General features: G+C 38.3%; 2 protein-coding genes across 2 annotated transcripts; one reads left to right on the top strand and one right to left on the bottom strand.

Annotated features, from left to right (window-relative positions):
* The first annotated feature begins 7,979 nt into the window (after positions 1–7,979).
* LOC133978101 (green-sensitive opsin-like) lies at positions 7,980–9,530 on the top strand. The gene is made up of 5 exons (XM_062416453.1): positions 7,980–8,364; positions 8,496–8,664; positions 8,800–8,965; positions 9,082–9,321; positions 9,432–9,530. The coding sequence occupies exons 1-5, from the start codon at positions 7,980–7,982 to the stop codon at positions 9,528–9,530; spliced, it is 1,059 nt and encodes a 352-aa protein (XP_062272437.1).
* Positions 9,531–14,697: 5,167 nt separating this feature from the next.
* LOC133978102 (green-sensitive opsin-like) lies at positions 14,698–20,837 on the bottom strand. The gene is made up of 5 exons (XM_062416454.1): positions 20,474–20,837; positions 20,188–20,356; positions 17,922–18,087; positions 15,980–16,219; positions 14,698–14,796 (listed from the first exon to the last, which is right to left on the bottom strand). The coding sequence occupies exons 1-5, from the start codon at positions 20,835–20,837 to the stop codon at positions 14,698–14,700; spliced, it is 1,038 nt and encodes a 345-aa protein (XP_062272438.1).
* Positions 20,838–26,354: the final 5,517 nt, after the last annotated feature.

The raw sequence follows: 26,354 nt of genomic DNA, 5'->3' as shown, positions 1-26,354 counted from the left end.
TTAACAAAACTATGTTCTTCCTCCTCACAGTGAACATTAGCCTGCAAATATATTGAGTGGATCCTCAAGTTTTTTATTAAGACCTCTGTATGCAGCCGCCCCTATCTGATCTGAGCAATTAGAACAGAGAGAGGCAATGCTCCTCGCTGCTGGCCCCCTGACAGAGACACTAAGCACATGCAGGTGTCCAGAGCAGGCTCTTTGAAGAAAATTACAGTGCATGTGCCCACAGCATGACAATTAGGGTCAGGTTATCAGCAGGAAATAAAGGGCTACATCATGACATAGATGGCCTATTGGGTATGGAGGAAGGGTGTATTTATAGCTATGTAATTAATCCCCTTTGAGCTGTAAAATGCTATACACTGGTGTGTAACATTTCTTGTTGGTTATGCCTTTACTTCCCACCAGCAGAACATGAAGCAGCTTAGACTTTCATTTAAAAAATGGAGAACAGTGTAGAAGATATTATTATATTATATATATTTTCATCTGCCACTAGAGCAGAATTTATTATTTTTTTCACTTTCAAACTTTATGCCTACATGTAGGCTATATACATACACAGTATGGCATGCCGCACTGCAGAAATAATGTGAGGGCTAAAGTGGTGAATTTGGCCTCAAGGGGGTGGTATAACATCATGCCAGAACACTGGCAGTCATCCATATGTTTACAGTTTAGATTGGGTGAGATGTATGCATAGGTATAATACAAAGTGAAAAAAGAAGGAGTGACTAAAGGAAATGAATTGGCAACAACAAAAAGAGAAACATCTCTTCCTAACAGTAGATTTGCTACTGCTATGGCCCTACCACTCATGAGTCAAATAATTGAATGAAAGTCATATTTTCTGCTGTGTCATGATGTCGTGGTGGTGCTAGGCTAATGTTAGCCATTATATAATGAGATTACTTTTAGTGGAGCTATTAGTAAGTTGTGATTATCTTGCTAATATTAGGTATAACTGGTTTTCATTTCTAAGCTCTATCTTATATTTTGTCAGATCCAAGAAGGTGAATGTGTGTCGAGAGGGAAAGGAGCCACAGGTGACCAGGTAATGAGGTCAAAAAGTAAAAATACTTTGAGCAGGCAAGAATGTGAGAGCTGTCTAAAGAAGTGTCCAACTCTTTTTTTCTGGGCCATGTGGTTTCCTCACAGCGAGACGCAGCGAGAGAGTGAGGATAGCAGTCAGGCAGGGGGAGTTTCAGATGAGCACATGATAACCAGTGATGGGAATAACGGCGTTATAAATAAACAGTGTTACTAACGGCGTTACTTTTTTCAGTAAAAAGTAATCAAATGAATTACTGTTTCCCCCGTTACAACGCCGTTACCATTACTACCAAAAAAATGCGGCGTTACTTGTTCAGACCTCACTGAAGCAGTTTTCACCCGAACAGGCGCTTCTCTCTCTCTCTCTGTCTCCCTGACAAAGAGTGGCTGCACTTAGGGGCATAACCAAAGACAGAGTAGAGCGCAAATGAGACACAATCTCCCGGAATCTGGAGCGAGGGAGTAAGAGTGACTATCAATGCAGCGCGTGTGAGAGCAAAGCGTCCTGATATCTCTGTGTTGCTGCTTATTAGACCAATCGCCCCACCCCTTTCAAAGTAACGTGCCCAACACTGATGATAACATAAATACTCTGGTGAGAGTACAAGTATGAATACACAAATCAAAACAGTGAAGAAAGTTACCTAAATGTAATTTATTTATTTATTTATTTATTTATTTATTTATTTATTTGTTAGTCATACATGGTTTAAAGTTATTGGGTGCGTAGCCTTTTTGTAAAACCTTGTGGGACATGTCTCAAGACCTCTCTACATGGGCTAACATCTCAATTGCTTTAACTCTAATTGCTTAACAACAACCATTAATTGGTTCAGTTGCAGTTCCTGGAATGCCATCTGCCTCTTTACAGGATTCACGCAGGATTACATCAGGGGATTACAGTGTGACAACAAGTCCACGTCTGCTTGACAGTGGATCATTGACAGACACTGTGTTACTTTTCAATATTAACACTGAGACTTGTCACATTAGATGTGATGATAACTTACGATGAATGTGTTAAACAGATTTTTAGATTTTATACAAAAAGTAATTCAACTTCATGTTTCTCACTGTTTCCCCATTAAAGTATAGGTTCTCACGTATGTCTTAAAAACAATACTCATATGCCCGTATGTAAATTGAAACAGTTTTTGCTTGCTGTAATTTTTACTCCTTTTTATACTGGTCATTAAAAGATCACCTTCTAACATGCCTCCAATAGCACTGGTTTGCTACAATACCTTCATTGCACCTTTTTAACCAATTCTACAGCCACTGACGGATAAGAATATTTCTGTCTTACAACAACATACTGTCAGGTGCTCAAACGTTATGTACAGTTAGGTCCATATATATTTGGACACTGACCCAAGTTTTGTTATTTCAAATTTACCAAAACATATTCAATTTACAGCTAGGTCATGAATATGGATTTAAAGTGCACACTCTCAGCTTTAATTTGAGGGTAATCACATTCAGATTGGAGAAAGGGTCTTTAATATGTACCCCCTCTTTTTGAGTGGACCATACATAATTGGGCAACTGATTTAAAAGCTGTTTCATGGACAGGTGTGGGCCATTCCTTTGTTATTTCACCATCAATTTTTTCAGGTAAAATGTCTGGAGTTGATTCCAGGTATGGTCTTTGCATTTGGAAGTTGTTCCTGTTAACCTACAATATGCAATTAAAAGAACTCTCAATGCAAGTTAAACAGGCCATCCTGGTGAACTTGGTAACACAAAAAGGCTTGGGTGTCCATGGAAGACAGCAGTGGTGGATGATTGCAGGATCCTTTCCATGGTTAAGAAATACCTTCACAACATCCAGCCAAGACAAGAACACTCTCCAGGAGGTAGGCATATCATTATACAGAGGGTTCACCTTAAGGTGCAAACCATTCATAAACCTCAAGAATAGAAAGGCCAGATTAGACCAGCACAGTTCAGGAACAGCATTCTTTGGACAGTGTGGGGGAACTTTTAATTTGTGATTTTGGGCTGTATAAATACAATTACTTGACTTGACACTACAGGGAAAACCAAACTAAATATAAACATTTTGAAATAAAGTAATTAGATCAAATTGCTCTTGCCTTTTCTAGACTGATACATTGTTGAAATTTTTGATACCTCAAATCTATGAATCTAAACATCAGGCACAACAGTAGGCATTCAAACAACGTTGCATAGTTCAGAATTAAATGAAGACAACAATTCAAATATATCTTTTCAGGTATACATTTATTATTTGCTCCATTCTAGATTCATTTTATTTTTTTCAGTTTCGGAAAATACATAAAAACGATGTCACTAGTAAAAATATGCTCCCATACATAATTACATGAATATATCCCATGTGTGGTTATAACACATTCAATGCAGCAGAAACTGTTGTCACATCTTAGCAGGTTTAAAGTTTGCCTTGAGAGTTGAGTTGCTTAAAGTGTCATCAAATGCTGTACAGTGAGTCACAGTTCATTCACACTCATTATGCCTCTGCACACACACACACACACACACACACACACACACACACACACACACACACACACACACACACACACACACACACACACACACACACACACATATAAATGCTGATCAGGATGCATCCTTAAGAGCTGATGCATTTTGATATCTCTTTACACATTTTCAATACATTTCGTTTCCATTGGTGCCCTTGCAACCAGGAAGCTATTGACCATCACGAGGCACTTGATCGTCAAGTCCCTTCCTCTTCAGCTTTCTGAAGGAAAGCTGGGTCCTGCTGATGGGCTGCAGCCTAAAGTGTGGGAAAATGAAAAGCACATTAAAGTATGGTTAATAATCCAATTTTAAAGGACCAATTTGTAATATATTTACTGTACTAACTCATAAAACAACCATGATATAATATCAGAGTTTAAGGAAACATGCTAAATTGAAATACTGCATTCTGCAATTTTAATACTACAGCCAGTAGGTTCTCTTTTGAAATTTCCATTGCAATGCGGAACATCTGTTTTTTGTTGTTTTTTTCCTGCGTGATTCCACCCACAACCTACAACCTGATCGTGGTGCTGGTATGTAATTTTAACACATTACCCACACAGTCCCTACAGATCAGTAGGGACTAATTATAAAATCCTACCCGCTCCATGCTGTGAAGGGTCAGAATATTATACACAGTTTCGTGACTATTTCATGGGGGTTCCCTTCTGGGAACGCATGACGTCACTGGGAATGCCCACTGATGTTTGTGAAAACTCTTGTTTCACAGCCTTATTATTATCCTCATAGTGTGTATCTGAGCTGCAGAGGCTGTAGACAACTATGAACAGAAGATTTGAGACACAAACGTTTATTTCTCTTTTTATTCCTCACAACAAATAACGTCCGCTGAGGATCATGGGTAGGCTAACGTAGCCACTCCCGCCAATGTCCAAAGTGGCAGAAACAAAACGTATTTCTCACAATCGAAGATGAAATAATTAAAACTGATGGTCATAACATTCACCCAGTATTTTGTTGAGTTATCCAGGACACTTTCTTGTATTTGAGTCAAGGAATTTTGAGGACATAAATAAAATCGTCAGTGAATTATCCGGTCTACCCGGGACTTACAAAGACACAACAGGGGTAACATCTCCTTGTTAAATATTGAATAATATAGTGTTTATATGTTTAAAGTAATATATAATATTCTGGGATTACTGGATTTTAATCAACAGATTAAATTATTTTAAGAACTGCCGTCAGATTTGGTTGCGCAGGCGCACTGATCCCTTGTGTTACTGCATGTAGTATTTAAAATTCGTATGATACCATACGAAAAGTACGATATATTTTGTACGATATCATACGAATAGAGGATGAGAACAGCCTGAACATGTAGATGACGTATTATTTGTTATTGAAACCAGGGGGCTGAGGGTAATCACATCCACAGGAGCACTGCATGCCTTCAGGAAGGTAACTGTGATGTCAAAAGAGATAATCATGTAGACTAGACATTTATAAATGTTTATTTAAATCAGCCATTTACCTGCTGCATCTACAGTATCAATCAAACGTATGACTAAACAATGAGATAAATGTTTGTTATTCTTTTACACTTCATCTTCTTGAGGTTGAATGGTGTGTTTGAGTGGTTTAGATGTATATACATCTTAGTGGTTTATGAATAGAGAATGACATAAAACTATACTTCTAAACATTTTTTAAAATGCGTCATTACCTGCACCAGCCAAACATTGGAGGAGCATCACTAGCAAAATCCATGATCCAGTTGAAAAGGACTCATGTGTGTTTATGTTTCATCATTTATGACAATCATTTAGTGAGAGAATTTTGATAGTGTGGTCTGAGATTCCTTGTCTTTCCTTGGGTGGATTCAAAGGGAATTGGAAAGGAATTAAGTTAGGTGGAAGAAAAACATGGGATGAGAGAGACCAAGATGGTCAGTCTTGCTTCGTGTGAGATTAAATATGAGGGTGTCTGGGGAATGGATGGAAAACTAAGAAAACTTTAGAGTTGCAAGTATGATGAAGGTTTTAGGAGCAAGACTATTCATGAAGGCTTCTTGTCATTCTGTGATCAGGATCAGGTGGAGAAGCTGAGTGTTCAGATGAAAGTGTTGGCTGAAAATGGAGGGACCGGAATCAGATGGGAATCTGAGTGTGTGGGGGGGGGGGGGTCAAGTGCAAGGACTGGGTGGAAACTTTGGGACACCCAGAAAAAACAAGAAACAAGAAAATGGATGATGCGGCGACCTGGATAGTTATTCAGAACTAATTTTAGGTTGCCTATTGTAATTGGTACTATGGCAATGACATAAATCCTGCTTGGTCGGGTTGCCAATTGCAACCTAAATCACTGAAGTTATTGTGAGCCATTCTGCCTGGCAGAGGACAGGTCTGCCCCATCTGTCAATGTCAATTAACATGGTAGGTGTAAAAACCAGAGCCACCAAACTCCAAGTATTAATCCGAGACAGTGGACAAGCATACAGCTCCAAGCAAGTTGTAATGTAATGCCACAAACCATGCCCTTGGTTTGCCTGTTAAAATAAGATTTTTGGTGAGCTCAAAGAAACTTTCCATGTTCAGCAGATAAATGTGAAAAAATGTATTCTAATGTGAAGCTTTTGCTTTTGTCAGTGGAAGAGCAGGAATCCTGCTGGAAAACAGGCCCACGGCTGGTAATATGTATTATACTGTTCTGCTGTTTTATCATGATAGAAATTAAATGTATGACAATGACATTAAAATGAACTTTGTTACTTTTATAATCACTGAATAACATACAGTACTTCCTGCTCACCACTGGATTGCAGTAACACTGTAACCCTATTATGCAGTCAATGTCTGAGCTTTACCAGCGTAATTACACATTATTGGCTCAAACAGCAGAATAAATAACACACAACAATATCCAGTGCTTCAAACTCAAACTGTGTTTCAGATTGTCCTGATTTTTGGATTCTTTTTTGTATGTACTCAGTAATTAATCTGCTGCCTGGTCCTGATCATCAGGACTTTTTTCAAAGTTAAAGAGTAAATTGCACTTTATAAATACCCATAACACAAGATTAAAGACATTGGACACAAGAATGTAGAAATTATGTTCCTAGATATTCTTAGCATCATTAAGTGGATGGACAGTATGAGCCTGTTTGGATGTGTGAATTCATCTGCAGCTTAACTTAATTACAGTTCCTTATTTTATGGTTTATGTAATGGTTACAGCCTTAAATTAGAGAATTAGATTTCAGGTCGGGTGGGGTGAGTTGAAATGTGTTAATGGTCTTAACACTGGATAGCGGTACTAAGTCCTCTTCTTAGTTTGCTTGGTACTAGGGCAGGTAATGAGGGTGCAACCTGAGAAACATCCATTGTGTAAAAACTGAGCAGTCTTATCTGCTGACGTCAGCAGATAAATAATCAAATGTTTCTTTTCAACCACGTATTTGTTCATGTGTCGTTGACAAATTAAGATCCAGATATATAAAGAAAATTAAATGGAAATAGAAGAAATAAATAAATGCCTTCCATTCCTGTAGTCATCTGAACATGGTGCATATCTTCACCCATTTCTCACATCCTTTGTGAATTGAAATAAAATCTGCATTATATTACATTGCTCTCACTCACAGTATGCATGTTTATTAGTCAATATTAGCCAGCCTCTCTGTACATACATTTTATAAATGCACATATAGATTTGTCTTGCAGTAAATTCAAAATTGGCTGATTGCCAGGAACATTGACTTATTTTATGATGAGTATTTCAGTTACATAATAACAGAAACATTGGTTCATTATATGTCCTCCTTTGATAAGGACAATGATTCATTTTCATATAAATTACCTCTGTTCAGCTAAACAAGGTGCATTATCTTAAGTCATTTGTCTCATTCGTTCTCATTTAAACTCTGGACAATATCTGGAGAATCATTGTTCAGATTTGCCTTTTCACACTTTAGCACACAACAGGCTGTGTCCGACACATTCTTACCTACTGTGAGTTTGGTTTAGGCAAGGGTTGGTGCCTGGGTAAAGTGTGCAGAAGGCAGGAAAATAATCCAAACATTCCAAACTTTTTAATTTTCTGAGATTTTTAGAAGATTTTTTAGTATTAATGAAACCTATTGACTGTATTTAATGCCTATTATTCAGTAAGGATTAAGATCATTCTTTCAGACCTGGAAAGTGGAGCAAATTACCTAGGTTCACAGCCTCCTTATCCGGTGTTAAGATTTCTTACTGACCTCAATTAACTTCTTTACAACCTCACAATCCTGTAATCCCATTTTGGCAATTGGAAGACCAGTTTAGTGGTGAGGTATAAAATCACACTCCTCGACAGAGGAGTTGTCTTGTCAATCAGCACTGCTGACTTCTTTTGGTGAAGAAGCTTGACAGAACAGCAGAGAATCAAGAATGGTTTGGGAGGGAGGAATTGAGCCTAATGGCACAGAGGGCAAGAACTTCTACATCCCCATGTCTAACAGGACTGGGGTTGTTAGAAGTCCTTTTGAATACCCACAGTTCTATATGGTAGATCCTATGGTCTACAAGCTTCTAGCTTTCTACATGTTCTTCTTGATCTGCACTGGAACTCCAATCAATGCTCTGACATTGCTGGTCACATTTCAGAACAAGAAGCTCCAGCAACCTCTTAACTACATCCTGGTCAACTTGGCTGTGGCTGGATTGATCATGTGCGCCTTCGGATTCACCATCACCATTACATCGGCTTTTAATGGCTACTTCATTCTTGGTGCCACCTTCTGCACTATTGAGGGATTCATGGCCACACTTGGAGGTATAAAGTCAACTTTATTCTTCCTTACTCCTTCAATCAGACTTTTAGACAGCCAAATATCTTACTAAGTGACGGTAACAGTTCACTTGTGCAGCTCATGTCTGATTCAAATCAACTTTTTCTCACTACAGGTGAAGTTGCTCTCTGGTCTCTGGTGGTGCTGGCTGTTGAGAGATACATAGTTGTCTGCAAACCCATGGGAAGCTTCAAGTTCTCTGGAACTCACGCAGGAGTTGGAGTTGCTTTCACCTGGATCATGGCTATGGCTTGTGCTGCCCCTCCACTGGCTGGCTGGTCCAGGTAAATCTACATTTTCATTTGTCATTCAAATTTTCTTTAAATATCTAAGGCTTAAAATGATGTAGATGTAGATGTATCATTTATTAAAACATTGAGACATTTCGACATCATTTTCTACTTATAAATCTGATACAGGTACCTTCCTGAGGGCATGCAGTGCTCATGTGGACCAGACTACTACACTCTGGCCCCTGGCTATAACAATGAATCATACGTCATATACATGTTTGTTGTCCACTTCTTCGTTCCTGTCTTCCTGATCTTCTTCACTTATGGCAGCCTTGTGCTGACAGTTAAAGCTGTAAGAAAAGTTTAAGCTATTTAAGTAGTTCAATTTAAATAGATAAAACTCAAATATATTTAAAAACTGTCTGTGTTGCAAATTCTAATCATGTTTTGGTACTTTAAACACTTCAGGCAGCAGCCCAGCAGCAGGAGTCAGAATCCACCCAGAAAGCAGAGAGGGAAGTGACACGTATGTGCATCTTGATGGTCTTTGGCTTCCTGGTTGCATGGGTACCCTATGCTTCTTTTGCCGGCTGGATCTTCATGAACAAGGGAGCTGCATTCACCGCATTGACAGCTTCTATCCCTGCTTTCTTTGCAAAGAGCTCGGCTCTGTATAATCCAGTCATCTATGTGCTGTTTAACAAACAGGTTGGTTGATTTACAGTTACCAGTTATCATCATTTTTTTCATGTTTGTTCCCACCATGGTGGACATTATTTGCTTGTTTTTTCAATATGTCTCTTACTATTTTTTTCCAGTTCCGTAACTGCATGCTGAGCACTATTGGAATGGGTGGCATGGTGGAGGATGAGACCTCAGTTTCTGCCAGCAAGACAGAGGTGTCCACTGCTTCTTAAGCAAATATGGAGACATTTTCTTATACCTGGCTATTTCCTTTCTTGTGTCTCTTTGATCTGGAATAATCCTCGATGTGGACTGAGTGAAGTTCAGGGATGTCTGAACCACTCGAACAGTGATGAACAGCTCCAGCAACAAACTCAAGAACTGAATTTTTCTCACCTCTTACTTGAAGGATGCTGGAAAGCGTTTGTCATGTCGAATGTGAATTCGAAATCAATGCAAATATTGTAAGATCTGTGAATACATGTGGATGCTCACTTTGACTTTCCCTACCGTCAGAGGAAACGCTATCCCTGAAATGTTTGAGTTATTTGGCACTATTTAATCTACATAACATCCTGAAAGAGCATATGGTTTGAATGCCACCTAAAGATGCTTTTTTCTTACATCAACCGGGACACATTTTATACTGTATTTTTCAAAATGAGCAACTACATTAATTGTAAAACTATTTGTATCACTTGCTGAGTTGGCCATCATGAATTGTAAACACTGTATATATAAAACATAGCATAGATAAATAAATGCATGCATGAAAATGTTTTGTTGCATCCAGTTCTTTTCAAACATCATGCCATGAAAAAGGGCATCAGCGGTTTAAGTGGGATATGGCAGATGGGGGAACCCTGAGATCTGGTGTGGCGGTGCAGCAGGGGAAAATTACTTACCTCAAAAAACTCACGAATTGATTTGTACTGCGAGCTCAAAGAAGGATCTAAAATCACTTTAATTCCTGAGCATCAGTACTATAAAGTTGCACTGCTTTATTTATGTTGTGCTTTATTTATGTTGTTCAAAGCTATCTGACCAAATGCCCCCTAAAATAGAGCTGATGCGTGAGTCCACATCCTGTCTGTAGAAGGATGGAGGCCCATGGGAAGCACCTTAAGATCACATTGTCAGAATTTGGGGATTTTAGACTCTTTTAGGGTTGCTCAACCACACTTGAATTTCATCTCAACACCCTTAAAAAAGAAGAAAATAATACCAATAATTATAATAACAACAACAATAATAATAATAATAATAATAATAATAATAATAATAATAATAATAATAATAATAATAATAATAACAGCTCTAAAATGGTCAGCATAGAGTAGCCGAACAAAAGGACAACTCTTAATACAGTAACACACAAACACACACAGTTGTGTGCACATTGGCAAATAAGTTTGAGCTCTATGAAATTACATGGACTTCACTTGTAGATAGCATTTTCCGAGTTTCAGCACAGACTTTTTATAACATAAAAATAAACACATCTTAAATTGGATCACAGCCACTCCAAGTGTGAAGCAACAGACTATAACCCTATTCTTCAGTTCTGGGCAATGGCCTGTGTTGAGTCTGAACAATAAAATAATCGTTTGTATGAAGTCAAAAAATGCTTACTGACCACAGTACCTTGGGCGAATTGTCACATTGATCTTTAATGAGTTTTCTCCATATTTTTAGAAAAAGTAATGGTTTCTTTCTTGCCATCATGAAATGTAGCCCATGACATGTACAGTGTTCAGAGAATGCAAAGATAATTTCAACTTGATGGCTTAATGCAGCCACTGAACTTTTTCAAAGCAAAGGAAAGTGACCATATTGAATGCAGAGACCTTATCATTCTGAAACAGATAAAGGACTAAATTACCTTACATTAATTATTCATTTGATAAAATGTTGAATGTTGGTAGTAGTAATAAATAGGGACACTAGGAGAATGTGAATGCCACAGAGGTGATGGCTCTGGATTTGATGCTTTAGTGCTTCTTATAGTTAAAAAGTGTCCTTAACTAACAGAGCCCTTTGCAGTATCTGAAAGTGTGTACAAGTGAACAATGAAAGGTCAAAACTTAACAGCAGTTTTTCATGTGTCAGACTGAAGTCGCAGGTTTTGCAGGTTTTCATAAAAATTGGATGGCAACTCCCCACAGGATGCTTTTCACCACTTTTTGGTGTGTTTTTAGCATTAGAATTATGCATGATAACCAAAGGGTATTAATGTACTATTATATTAGGGCAGTTGTTATCATTATTGCATCTATTATCTATTGCATAATTTGTATATTACACTAATATAATGCAGTGTAATTTTACATAACTTGTTTTAACAAATAACATAACAGCTTTAACCACTCATCAATATAAAGATTACAAATAAATTGCTTATCTTGTGTCTACTTGTTTTGGATTACAGTAGTACCCTCCAGAGGGAAGAAGATGAATTACATCCGCTTAAACGTGTGAACGAACTGTAATGATGATGAGTGACGGTGAGATCAGTGAAGTTTAACCTCATAATCTACTGTACTAGACTGGACTGGACTGTACTGTTCTGTACTTTTTTTTTCTTTTACTTTTACTCTTTAGGTAATCCACTCATTAATGTTTTATAATCAGTTGCATTTATACATTTTCATTTGTATTTATTTATTTATTTATTTATGTATTTATGTAAAAGGGACATTGCATATTAATGGACACAGGTATCAATAAATACACATGTAAATGCACCAGAGTTAACACAACTGCTAATTTGCATATGTTGTCCCCTGGGAGGTCACACACACATACACAGAGAACAAGACAAGAATACATAACACAATCGTAAGACAAGTATAAAGTGCATGATTGTTATAAGGTGCATATCAGAAGTGAAGTTCATATGAACCTTCAGATTTCATACATACATATCTATATTCATACAGTGCAATACATTAAAACAATAACACTACACACACATACAAGATTTACAACAAACCAGTGTAATAAATCAGTGAAATGCATGCCTGCACATACATATGTGCGGGCATGCATTGCAGATCAACAGTGAGTGCAGGATTGATTACTCTTGAGCCAGTTCTTCAGATGTGTCTTGAATATGGCATATGCATCACATTCCTGTATTGTTAGTGGTAAACTATTCCAAATGTGACTGCCCTTGACTGAGAGTACTGAGTGACTGACCAAAAGTGGTACGTCTGAACAGTATTATACAGTCCCCTCTTGTGGTTGCCCTCGTACATTGGTTATTGTTTGCTTTCTGTTTGATGTAGTCACTTAATGTTGGTCTTGTGAATCAATTGTTTCATCTTGTTTATCTCTTCATATAAAGTGGACATTTGCTTCATAATATTCGTCATATTTGTTGCATGATATAGTCTCCTTATGTCCAGCCAACTTTTGGTCATAGTGCAAATTTCCCCTTAATATACTGTTTTATGACTGTACAGAGTTGAAGGCTTTAAAGTTTGGGACTTATGATGATGTATTGTTATTCGAAGAGCTACAATGATAGTTGATTAATCAAATAGTTGATTCACAATTGCCAACTATTTTGATAATTTAGATTAATCATATTTTTTAAGCAAAAATGCCAAACATTTGCTGCTTTCAGCTTCCCAACTGTGATAATGTAATACTTTGTTTTGCCATGTGTGATAGTAAAATGAATAGTTCAGTGTTTTGGACTGTTAGTCAGAAAAAGTCACCTTGGACTCTGGGAAATTAGAACAGTTTTTTTTCTTCTTTTTTTTCATGTGTACTTATCTTAGGATTGTTTTGTACACTCAAAAGTACCCTGGAAGCAATATGACATTATATTTTTTGATGCAATATAAATGTATTGACAATCTGAGATATTACCAGCTGTGTCTTTAACATTTCTGGATGTATCATGTCATTGTGGGTCATTTTATGTAATATATTCTTATATGATTTCACAATCAATATAGATTTTGATTTGTCAGACTGGATTAGCAGGAAAGAAAAAAAGCACAAAAAAACTGTCGGATATTTAGAATTTACTTTGCAATTTTCGTGCATTTTTTTGCCATTTTCAGGCATTGTATTTTACCAAACTCCTAGAGACAAGAAGAAGATGAAAATTATGAAAGTCTAAAGTCTTCATGCAATGCCATTGCATTGGTGATGAAATGCACTTTGATGTGTCGACATGAAGTGGAAAGTTGTAACCAAACAGACATATTCCATTCTGCGCCAAATTTCAATCCTTGTCTGAATACATATATTTTCCAATATTGAGTTATAGTCAAAGCACCCCCTTCTGGAAACAGGAAATCAGGAATTTTTTTGCATCCATCCCCTGACTTATACTTTTTAATAACCTTTTATTGGAGTTTCTTGGAGTGTTATTTTGTCTTCACGGTGTAATTGTAGCAGGAGTACTGATTAAGCAGTGACTGGACCTTCCAGACACAGGTGTTTTTATACTATAATCACTTGAGACACAGTCACTGCACTCAGGTGATCTCCATTTCACTAATTGTGAGAATACTAGCAAGAATTGGCTGGACCTGTATTAAATCAGTCACTTTAAAGGGGGTGAATATTTATGCAATCACCTATTTTACATTATATAATTAATTGACATTACTGTGTAGAAATCAGTTTTCACTTTGACATTAAAGAGTTGTTTTTTGTAAATTATTGTTATTGTTTTTTTAAAGCCAAATTATATTGCCCATGATTCAATTTATAAAAGCAATAAAAGGGGAAAATGTCCAAGGGGGTGAATAGTTTTTATAGGCACTGTAGCTGATACCACAATTCAGTGGGGCATGCTAGTGTGTAGTCCCACTAGAGGTAGAAAATAATCCTTCATTCTACAGTTTCCAAACATAACCAAGCATGAATTGAATTGTAAAAATGCAAAACAACAACAAAAGGAGTCTTTTCATGCATGCATTTAATAACTCTTTTCTAAAATGTTTTTGTTTATAAAATATATACAGTATATCATGACAGAGGCCAACAAACATGCTAACCAGATATGAATATACAAAGATGATTCTCATCCACTCGCCCATCCAAACACATCACAAGCATCAGTTATCATCATTTGTTACAATAATACACTTCAGGCTGTGTATCAAAATCTTTTGCTTGATCCTGTTCGACAAATCCAAACAGTTACTCTGTGGTGGAAGCTGTGGTTTATATAAGTCCAGTTCTTGTTTTTTTTTCCAGACACACACATCTGTACAGAAATGCTGTCATTGTGTTTTGTTTAATTATTTGTTGCCAAAAATATAATTTGTGTGTATCCATTTGCTTATTTCAATTTCAAGACAGCCATTCAGAATCAGGAATACATCAGGAAGGAGGATGCCTGGAGTAGTGAAGAAATTATAGAGGCAGAGGACAGGCTTAGGCAGCAGTGGAGACTTCTGTCTTGCTGGTTGATACTGAGGTCTCATCCTCCACCATACCACCCATCCCAACAGTGGTCAGCATGCAGTTACGGAACTGAAAAGGAAAACAGTGACAAAGGTGAGAAGATTGTACATATCTCAAAAGCAAAATTGTTTATGTTAAGATCATGTTGAGTTTAAAGAAGTAAAAGATTAATATTTGATAAATTAAGGTGGACTAAGGTGGACAATTAAGGTGAATTTAAAACACTGTTTCTAAACAAAATATTGAGTTTATGGAGTATATTAGCTCTAATTTGAGAAGTTTGCCTTTTCTGTAGACATTTTTGATAATGATGAAGTCTGAAGTCACAGGTCTCGTATAATGTGTTTGGTTCATTGTTAATCATAAATGAAAATCAGAGATGCAGACTATAGTCACTGTCAAAGTTGGTTACTTACTGATAAGATAGCATCTATGAAGGGTTTATAAGTTTTTACTTAATGGTTTTAAGCCATTCTCTTCTTTTAACTCTTTAGTTGATCATGAAGACTCTCCAATGGATCATTTAACTCTTATTTTCTGGACTAGTGCTGCAGATCATTTGGCAAATTTCATGTATTAACTTATTGAGATCTCAAGACTTGGATTATATTAAGAACACTTAATTATTTATCAACATTTTGTAACCGCAGATGACTCACTAACTTTTGTCATTGGCTTCATAGAAAGTGAGAAAGTCTTGATGCTTCATTAACTGCAGATGATGTCTATTATGATGAATTAATGATTTGTTAAGATAAATAAATGAGGAAAGAGTTTTCACAACCTGTCAACCCAAATGTTGTTATTAATGGCTTATACCTGATCTATAAAGGGTTAATAATCAATATAACGCAAGACTATGTGTGTGATATCATAACTTACAGCAGATTTTTAGAACATGCAGTATTTAATTGTTCTGGATTGTTCCAATAATAATAAACCTACATTTGCATAAAGCAAGCATATGTGTCCACTACCATGTAGTATGGAGTATTAAAAAACTATATGAATATACCTTTAAAGTACATTTATTAAAAAAATGTAAAAATGTGCGATTCATTTCCAATTAATCACGAGTTAACTCATGACAGTCATGCAATTACATTTATTTAATTGATTGAAAGCCCTAGTTTAAACTGTTTTGAACTGACTGTGTAGAAAGGGGGACATATCAGAAAGAGAAATCCTTTGTTCCTTTGAAGGAGAGTCAGTTTCTGCAGTGACACCAGCTACAGCACAGCAACAAACTGACCTGTTTGTTCATCAGCACATAGATGACTGGATTGAACAATGCTGAGCTCTTTGAGAAGAAGGCAGGGATAGCCATGGCTGTAGCTGAGAAAGCAGCTCCTTTGTTAAAGAAGATCCATGCAGCAAAGCTGGCATATGGAGTCCAGGCCACCAAGAATCCCAAAACCATTAGGATGCACATGCGTGTCACTTCCCTCTCAGCCTTCTGGGTAGATTCTGACTCCTGCTGCTGGGCTGCAGCCTGAAATGTGTTGAAGGGAAGAGTAGAAAGGTGAGTAAGATGTGCACTTTACTGCAACAATAACAGTCTATATCATTTTATTTTGTGTTGCTTCAAAAAATGAAACAATTACCTCTTTAAATATTTAATCTTTAGACAGTGTTTCACACAGAATTTTGAGAGAATATAGTGGCGAGGTCTCAGTCCGACCTTCTAGGGGGATCTGGGGGGAAGCTCCCCCGGAAGAAAATGTTGTACATTTTTAAGTCAAATGCATCATTCTGGTGCACTCTTATAGCAACATTGAGATTAATTAATTATATCTAGAAATGTTTTGTGTGCTTTAGTAATTTAACTACTGGTTGAACTACTGGTATGACTGGTGATGACACACCCGCAAAGCACAAGAAAGACATTTTACCAGTTAATTTAATGTTCCAATCAAACAATCCAAAAAGACCAATGCCCATATTTCAGCTCTGAAACAATGAAAGCAGAAGTGATTCTCTAAGTTCAACTAGTTAATTACTTATTAACATAGAAATACTGTTTCAGTAAATATCTTTCTCTACATTGTGTTTCTTTTAATAACTAAATTATCTGTCTGCTAATCAATAAAAAACTCGACTTCTAAATGACTTAGAATTGGATCAGGATCAGAGTTGATTACTTTACAGATGGAAATAAAGAAGATCTCTCATTAAGACTTTTTCTAACTGAACCAACTAAAGCAGTATAATGCAAGTGTTTCAGATTCAGAGGTTTGAGGTGGAGCTGCAGGGTTGAGTGGAGGTGTGTAGGGAAGTTTATTAGTGCTGTTGATTGTAACCACTGTGAAACAATCACAAAATGAAGTTACATTGATCTGATTTACCGACTTTCTTACTAGCGCTCTCTCACTTTATTCACTCTCTAGCTTGCTCGACCACAGCTGCTGATAACAGCGTCCTGTAGCCACTTATTGACAGAACAACTCTGTCCACCTATTCAGTGTCCAGAGTGTTTTATACAGAAAAGCGAGGTGGAATAGAGTAGTAGTATTCCTGCACTGAACAGACTCTCTGAGAGCAGAGGAGAGCAACATGACGAGAAGTGACAGCAAACAGCAGCAGAGGCTAACGTTAGCTGCTCCTCTCCTCTGTCTCAGTGGGGCGGAGCTGAACCTTCAATGCAGCAGAGTCAGAGACAGTGCAAAGTTGTCACAACTTCACTTAGTAATTTAATCCGCACAAAAGAAGATAATGTGTTATCCTATTTCTCGTTTGAAAACATGTTGATATGTCTTAAAAACTCAATAATACCGCTTAGCCATAAAACAACGTAAAGTTTTGGAGAGACGTGTTCAGCTCAATATGAGACTGTGGCGGCACAAATTAGCCACAGTCTATATCATTAATGGGAAACACTGTCTTTAGATGTTATCTTATATATTTAATATCTACTTAAAAGTTGACAATATAATATTTATTATTTTGAAGAAAGCTGTATTTTGATATTGTAGGATTATTTGGGGATTTTGTCTACTTTAAAGCAAAAGAAAAGCAGAAGAAAGAAAAATAAATAAATGAATAGATAATAGAAGTGGGCATTTTGCAAGGTAGTGATTAAAAGTGATGCACAGATGAGTTCATGTAGAGAATGTTGAAGGATGGACTAACAACCCTATCACCCTACATGAGCTTGTAAAATATAATTTAAATGCACAATATATAATAAGACTTACAGCTTTGACTGTCAGCACAAGGCTTCCATAAGTGAAGAAGATAGTGCCAACTGGACAACAGAAGTGGCAAACAAACATGTAAATGACGTATGACTCGTTGTTGTAACCTGGGGCCAGAGTGTAGTAGTCAGGTCCACAAGAACACTGCAGACCCTCAGGGATGTACCTGTGTGACAACAAAGTGAGAAATCAGTCAATAATGTACAATAAATGAGAGCAAACACAGAAAAGTGCTGTAGATTTGAAATGTAAAAAATAAACTGACCCCTTCTGACATCCGGAGGTTAATAGTAATGAATCTACTTTTAATTTATACCTATAAAAGTATTTTTTAAATAATTATGTTTTCTTGCTCAAGTGCATTTTACTTTTATTTAGTAAAATTCTCAAAAAAAACTGTGTTGTCACATAAGCTACACCTAGGACTGAAACAAGAATGGGAGGTTGAGATAAGGCCTCACTTTTTCTTTCCTCTGTAACAAAATCTCTTACAGACAGCACTTGCAGCTTTTTGTGTCACACTGTTGTAGGCTTCAGTGACCTCAAATAGCCAGTCATCAGAGCATTATGCTCAGCTGACAGCAGGGACCTTTCTTTACCATCTATTTAGTCTGAACTAAAGCTACAGTTCTTTGTTCAGGTGCACCTTCGTTCCCTCAAAAAGCAAATATCAAAGTGATACTGATAATCCTGTGAAGTGCGATAAAACATTAGGTCCAACATGTAAAGTCAGAACAGCCATCTAAATAGATTTCTTCAGGGAACATGAAACAAGTGAGAATTTATGGTCAATGCTAACACTTGAGCCCAAGTACGCCAGAGTTTCCAACAGGATTGTCTGCAACTAGACAAAACATCAATATCTTGCCCTTACAAACCCCAGCTATCCAAACCACAAAACTGGAACTGAAGATACTAAACAAAAGTAGCCATACAATAGGTTCCTCTAACCAAAAGCACCAAGGCTTACAAGCCACCAAAACGTCCGGAGACACAGGTGCCAACACAAAGAGGACCTTGCTAAATGAGCAAACCTCATACACAACCAAAGCCAAACAAAAGCATGAGCTGTTGTATCTTCTACCAAAGCTGACAGACTCCAAGTTGTGACCAGGTCCCTTTTTCTGAAACAAATTGGGTAAGTGTTAATCCTGAGGCATGTTACATACATTTAACACCAAAGCATGGTCAATGGGCCAGTTGCTTGTAACCGCCACTTGACAATATGAAACAGCGTCATCTTCACTGAATGTGGCACGCAGGTATATGTTTTAGGTAAAATGGCTCAGTACAAGCCATTATTAACCCCGGTGGGCTACAAAAACAAATTCCCAAGAGACTTTAAACATTAGTGCTGGCACCATAAGTACAATACAAGGTGTGGGACAGCCACCATCAAATCCAGACCCTCCCCAACCCTGTCTAACTGACACCAAAAACTAACCAACTCCACTCAACCCTAGTCTTCGTGCCACTACTTGTGGGGGGTTCTTAAGCACTGCAAACCACTGGGGCAGAAAAGCAACTGGAAAACCTGCGACCCCTCTGCATCCAGGGACGTGCTCCTGAGACAACTACCCACATTTGCAGCCACATTAAACATTTACATGACCAATTCCCTGATGGGAAACCTATGCATTGCAATTCAAATGGCAGTTGAACTAAAAACAAGCAAAACAAAGTTAGCTGAATAAAACCCAAACAGGGGACAAGTGCCACTCTTCTACTTCCAACCCCACCAGACAATTCTTATCCCAAAACCAGAATCCAGGGAAGAAAATAATATACAATTTCATGTGTGAAACCAATACACATTGGCAACAAAAAGCATGCTACCAAGGCCTACACAAATGCCATGTGGATACAACATTCCCAAGGTTTTAAGCAAAACAGGCCAACAAACATTCTTACAAAAACCCTCATTGTCACAATCAAGTTAGGCTTTAACCTTAGCAAAAAATGTTTAGACGAGGAAAGAACGACTGGAAGGAAGAGACTGAGAAGCAGAGCAGTCACCTAAATAGGCTGAGGCTCAAACTATGCAGGTGCAGGCAGTTTCTCTGACGTCCTCTCTAGTTAAACCCACAAACCCACAATCCCTTCTCAGGCACAGCTGTGAGAGATGTCACCAATGCTACATCCATGTTTTTCTACTATCTCAATATCTGTCCCCATAATGATTTCTGAAGGTTTTGAGTGTCTTTAGCCCTATTTGGGGTGAAGTTTCTTGCAAAGATTCAGTTTGGTGAAGATATATTTGAATTACCTGGACCAGCCAGCCAGTGGAGGGGCAGCACAAGCAAGAGCCATGATCCAGGTGAAAGTAACTCCAATTCCTGCATGAGTTCCAGAGAACTTGAAGCTTCCCATGGGTTTGCAGACAACAATGTATCTCTCAACAGCCAGCACCACCAGAGACCAGAGAGCAACTTGACCTGAGAGGAAATTAAAGAGAAGAAACAAAAACATCTGGTTAAGATTGTTGTTAGCTAAACAGTAAAATATGGAAAACAAATGTCAGCAGTATCATAAAACTACAATCTATTCCATACCTCCCAGAGTGGCCATGAATCCCTCAACAGCACAGCCCAATGGTCCAAAAACAAAGTAGCCGTTGATGGCAGTTACAAAGGTGATGGTGAACCCAAAGAGAACCATGATCAATCCAGCCACAGCCAGGTTGACCAGAATAAAGTTGAGAGGTTGCCGCAGTTTCTTGTTCTGAGCTGTGACCATCAGAGTCAGAAAGTTGATGGGGAAGCCAGTGCAGATAAGGAAAAACATGTAGAAAGCCAGCAATTTGAACAGGATTGGATCCCCCAGGTAGTACTGTGGATATTCGAAGGGACTCCTCACAAGCCCCGTCCTGTTATTCATGGGGATGTAGAAGTTCTTGCCCTCTGTGCCGTTCTCCATGTTCTTTGGATGTCAGGGATCGATGGTGTATTCGTCTCAAAGCAATGTAGAACCCCTCTGCAGTTAATCTCAGGTGGTGTGAGATTTATACGGTTCAAAGAGTGGATTACAGAGGGATTGAGATTAGCTCTTTCGTCTAAAGCCTTGGTAATTCATCTTAAGACCGGATGATGATCAACACCTTGACATAGGGTATGGTAGGGTTATGACACTACACAGTCCTCTTTCTTTTTTCTTCTTTCTTTTTTTTTCTTTCTTTTTTTAAAACAGGTCTCATACTGCAGTTGTAGTATGTAGTCTGCTTGAATTTCCACAAAAGCTGGATATTTTTCTTTTCTATTCAATATTATGGTTCATGCATGTGTTTATTAATAAATAAAAAGAGAAAATCTATTTAAATCACAATCAAAACCTTTAATAACTTATGTTTTAGTGTTATTATTATTCTGTTACGTCAGTGTGTTTCTCTTGTTATTCAGTTATCAATTTCATTATTCATCACAGTATTGACTTTTAATGAAGAGAGAAGATTCTTTTTATTTCAATTTTAAAATGCAAGAAAATTTGCACAATTATGAAAGCTGACACCATCAATATAAAGTAATATAAAACATCAAACAATTTGAATAATATAATATCCCTAAATTGCCTGTGGTGATTAAACTCTTAATCAAAATTGAAAACAAATAAAATATACAACAGCTTCACACATACAGTGAGTGCTTCGGTCAGTATGTCCAGGCATTATTTATTTATATACAGTGATGGGAATAACGGCGTTATAAATAAACGGCGTTACTAACGGCGTTACTTCTTTCAGTAACGAGTAATCAAATTAATTACTGTTTCCCCCGTTACAACGTCGTTACCGTTACAGCCAAAAAAAATAGCTCTGTGTTGCTGCTTATTAGACCAATTATTGGGTTGAAGGGTCATTTTATGAATATGAACTATATGGACCAGGCAGTGTGTTGTGTGAGGATAAGCAGTGTTATGCCACAACAATATGAATATAATACAGCAAAGTAAATTATGTGAAGACTCAATTGAGGATTAAGACATAAATAACCACAGTCGGCCTTGAAGTATCGCATGATACACCAATGAGTGCCTGTAGACCTAGAGGAGATAAAGGTTAATACCAGATCATCACACCCCCAGTACAGAGCCAGATTAACGCAAAGGCAAACTACGCGCGGCAGGTGGGACCTAAACAGAAAACAAAACAAAAAAACATAAATAAATAAAATAAAATAAAAATATACAAATATCCTTTCTACAATTTATTTCGGTGTTAATATATCAATATTTATTAATTAATTAAAAAATATATAGTGACGTTGTTTATCTTTAACGTTACGTTACGTCACATTAACAGTTCAGTCAAGTGCCGAGGTCAGGACAGTCTAAGCGGAACAATTAAGATAGCAGCCAGGTCGTTTTCAGGTGCAGCAAAACGTAAGAAGAAGAAAAATGAAGAGGAACAAAAGAAAAAACAGCGGGGGGATATGCAGAAGTGCCCGACAGCCGAAAGTTTTCCATTTAAATATCTAAATCTGAATGAGTAAAGGTGAATATTAAAATCAAATGTAAAATACATATACATTAAATGTATAATTAATATAGGGCTATACTTTCTACTATAATGAAATGAAATATGAAGAACAAACCAAGTACATTCAAATCTCAAACAGTTGTCTTTCATCCTATGTATACATTTTATTATTTCTCGACAAGATGCTGTCAAGACGTGTTTCTGCTGCAATGCTAGTGGTCTGAGTGCTGGTTATCCCTGAGTGGAGCATGCTAAATGGTTTCCTCAGTAAGTGCTGCTGTTTTTATTTATTATTATTTAATGTTGGACAGTTTCTAAATGGTCTTAATAAATGTGAAAGGTTCATATAAATGTTTGTCTTCTTGTTCCTGTACTTAATCACAGGTGTGAATATGGGCTCCAGGAGAAGGGACAAGACATTTTTTTTCACCCAATTCAGGCTCGTTCTCCTTGGCTGTATGAGCAAGTTAGTAAAGAACAGTGACAAAATGTGTTCTTGGTTCAAACATACCAGAAAATACCAGAAAATGGAAGAGAGGTGATGGTTGTCCATGAAAATAAACATATTTACCACTACAGCACACTTTCTCTTACTGCAAATTATATTGTTCTTTGTATATTTGAATACTTATTTAACTATTCAATTTAATCAACACATTTAATTAAGATTTTCTGCAAAATGCAATTGCTTACAACATTCATCTGATTTGCTCTGTTTGCAATGCTGACACCAATTGGTGATTTACTGGTGCTACTGCCTTAACAATGACACTGGCAATGGATAATATAAGGGTCATTTATAGTGATCTGGTGATTACTGAAAAAATAACTCCTGACAGGGGGATTGAACCCCGACGCTCAGTGGAGGGGTGAGGGTGACCCCCTGAAGGTATGATTTGCCCACTTTCAAAACCAGCCTGAGAGAGGAGCTGGACAGTGGCGCTGTCCCTAGCAAAATATCAGACCTCCAAAGGCAGCGACTGACCAATCAGAATACAGCATTTAATAGAGCCGTGTAATAACGTATAAATAATAAAAATCAAAAAATAGTTTGTTTAATATACGACACATGACTTATTTTGGAATACAAAGAACCAACTTGTAGCCAAAGACTACGCTATGTAAAATGTGAATTAACTTCTTATTAGTAACTTTGGTAAGTTTCAGATTTCAATTCATAAATTAAAGCCGCAAGCGGCGATGGCGGGCCCCTCGCTCACCCATGCCACCGCGGGGCCTGAGGCATGGTGGGGCTGTGGCGTGAAGCAGAAAGTGAGAAAAAACCTGGAAGGAGGCCAAAAATGCAATGTTTCGTTCATCCAGTAGGGGGCAGTCACAGGTAGTTACACATATGGTCTGGTGTGGTCTTGTGTGTTCAGGGCGGCCACTCATCAGTCATGTGAAGTTTGGAGTGAATTGGACAAAGCATGAAGGAGTTATGAGAGGTTGATGGTTCATCCACCAGGGGGCAGTAGAGTGTAACAAAACACAAGCGGTTGCGTTCAGGGTGGGACAGTGATTACACATGTGAAGTTTTGTGGAAATCGCACAATGATGATGTAAAATATGGCACTTCCTGTTTCCACTAGGGGGCGACACGAGTGAGATCGCCTATGAGCGAATGGAGACGTTGAGGTCGGCACCCTGGACCTGTGTACCAATTTTCATCATGATACGAGTTCAATAAAGCCATCAAAAAGCCAAACGTATTTTCATGGCGAGGAATTGATGGTCGCCGCGTCGCCACACGGACGCCATTACTCGTAGCTTCACAGTCTTTATAATGTAGCTTCACCAACTGGTTCTGAATGAAGTTGATGGGGCAAAGTATGTAATTTTAATGAATCTTAGTTAACTTCCTGTTACCACCAGGGGGCGCTATGAGTTACGTGGGAAGTTAATATATCGGGACGTTCAGGGCGGAGCCATCATCATGTCCAGCAAGTTTGAAGCTGATTGGATGAAGTATGTGGGCGTGAGAGCCACTCGTATGTAAATGGCGAGCACGCCAAAGTTAGTTGAGCCCTGGCAGACACGCCCTTTGACCTACGGATGCGCAGAGCACAACTTAAGCTCAGCTAGGTCTGGAGATGTTGCGTACTTAATTTGAACTTGATCGGGCGAACGCTGTGGGAGGAGTTAATTTTAGGCGGGAAAAATCAAAACCAAAATGGCCGACTTCCTGTTCGGTTGAGGTCATGAGGTCAAGAGGCTTTTTTGCATATGTGGGTATAATACATATGTGTACCGAATTTTGTGAGCATAGGACAAAGTTAGCAAAATTCCCTATGGGCATTTTTGGACTTTGTAGGGGGCGCTATTCCGCCATTCTGCGTCGACCATGTGCGACCACCCAAAAATATCGAATTTCGGATGAGGCCGGACGTCCGTGCAAAAGTATAAGCATTTTCGCATTTGGGAAAGGGGCGAAATTGGGGCAGGAAATGTCGGAAGAATAATAATAATAATAATAATAATAATAATAATAATAATAATAATAATAATAATAATAATAAACATTACAATTTCAATAGGGCTTTCGCCAGGCGACTTGCAGTCCCCGCTCGGGCCCTAATTAAAGCCGCAAGCGGCGATGGCGGGCCCTCGCTCACCCATGCCACCGCGGGGCCTGAGGCATGGCGGGGCTGTGGCGTGAAGCAGAAAGTGAGAAAAAACCTGGAAGGAGGCCAAAAATGCAATGTTTCGTTCATCCAGTAGGGGGCAGTCACAGGTAGTTACACATATGGTCTGGTGTGGTCTGGTGTGTTCAGGGCGGCCACTCATCAGTCATGTGAAGTTTGGAGTGAATTGGACAAAGCATGAAGGAGTTATGAGAGGTTGATGGTTCATCCACCAGGGGGCAGTAGAGTGTAACAAAACACAAGCGGTTGCGTTCAGGGTGGGACAGTGATTACACATGAGAAGTTTTGTGGAAATCGCACAATGATGATGTAAAATATGACACTTCCTGTTTCCACTAGGGGGCGACAGGAGTGAGATCGCCTATGAGCCAATGGAGACTTTGAGGTCGGCACCCTGGACCTGTGTACCAATTTTCATGATGATACGAGTTCAATATAGCCATCAAAAAGCCAAACGTATTTTCATGGCGAGGAAGTGATGGTCGCCGCGTCGCCACACGGACGCCATTACTCGTAGCTTCACAGCCTTCATAATGTAGCTTCACCAACTGGTTCTGAATGAAGTTGATGGGGTCAACTATGTATTTTTCATGAATCTTAGTTAACTTCCTGTTACCACCGGGGGGCGCTATGAGTTACGTGGGAAGTTAATATATCGGGACGTTCAGGGCGGAGCCATCATCATGTCCAGCAAGTTTGAAGCTGATTGGATGAAGTATGTGGGCGTGAGAGCCACTCGTATGTACATGGCGAGCACGCCAAAGTTAGTTGAGCCCTGGCAGACACGCCCTTTTACCTACGGATGCGCAGAGCACAACTTAAGCTCAGCTAGGTCTGGAGATGTTGCGTACTTAATTTGAACTGGATCGGGCGAACGCTGTGGGAGGAGTTAATTTTAGGCGGGAAAAATCAAAACCAAAATGGCCGACTTCCTGTTGGGTTGAGGTCATGAGGTCAAGAGGCTTTTTTGCATATGTGGGTATAATACATATGTGTACCGAATTTTGTGAGCATAGGACAAAGTTAGCAAAATTCCCTATGGGCATTTTTGGACTTTGTAGGGGGCGCTATTCCGCCATTCTGCGTCGACCATGTGCGACCACCCAAAAATATCGAATTTCGGATGAGGCAGGACGTCCGTGCAAAAGTATAAGCATTTTCGCATTTGGGAAAGGGGCGAAATTGGGGCAGGAAATGTCGGAAGAATAATAATAATAATAATAATAATAATAATAATAATAATAATAATAATAATAATAATAATAATAAACATTACAATTTCAATAGGGCTTTCGCCAGGCGACTTGCAGTCGCCGCTCG

This window comes from Scomber scombrus, chromosome 3, assembly GCF_963691925.1.
Source record: "Scomber scombrus chromosome 3, fScoSco1.1, whole genome shotgun sequence".
In the NCBI taxonomy this organism is placed as follows: domain Eukaryota; kingdom Metazoa; phylum Chordata; class Actinopteri; order Scombriformes; family Scombridae; genus Scomber; species Scomber scombrus.
This window is presented reverse-complemented; position numbering and strand designations above follow the sequence as displayed.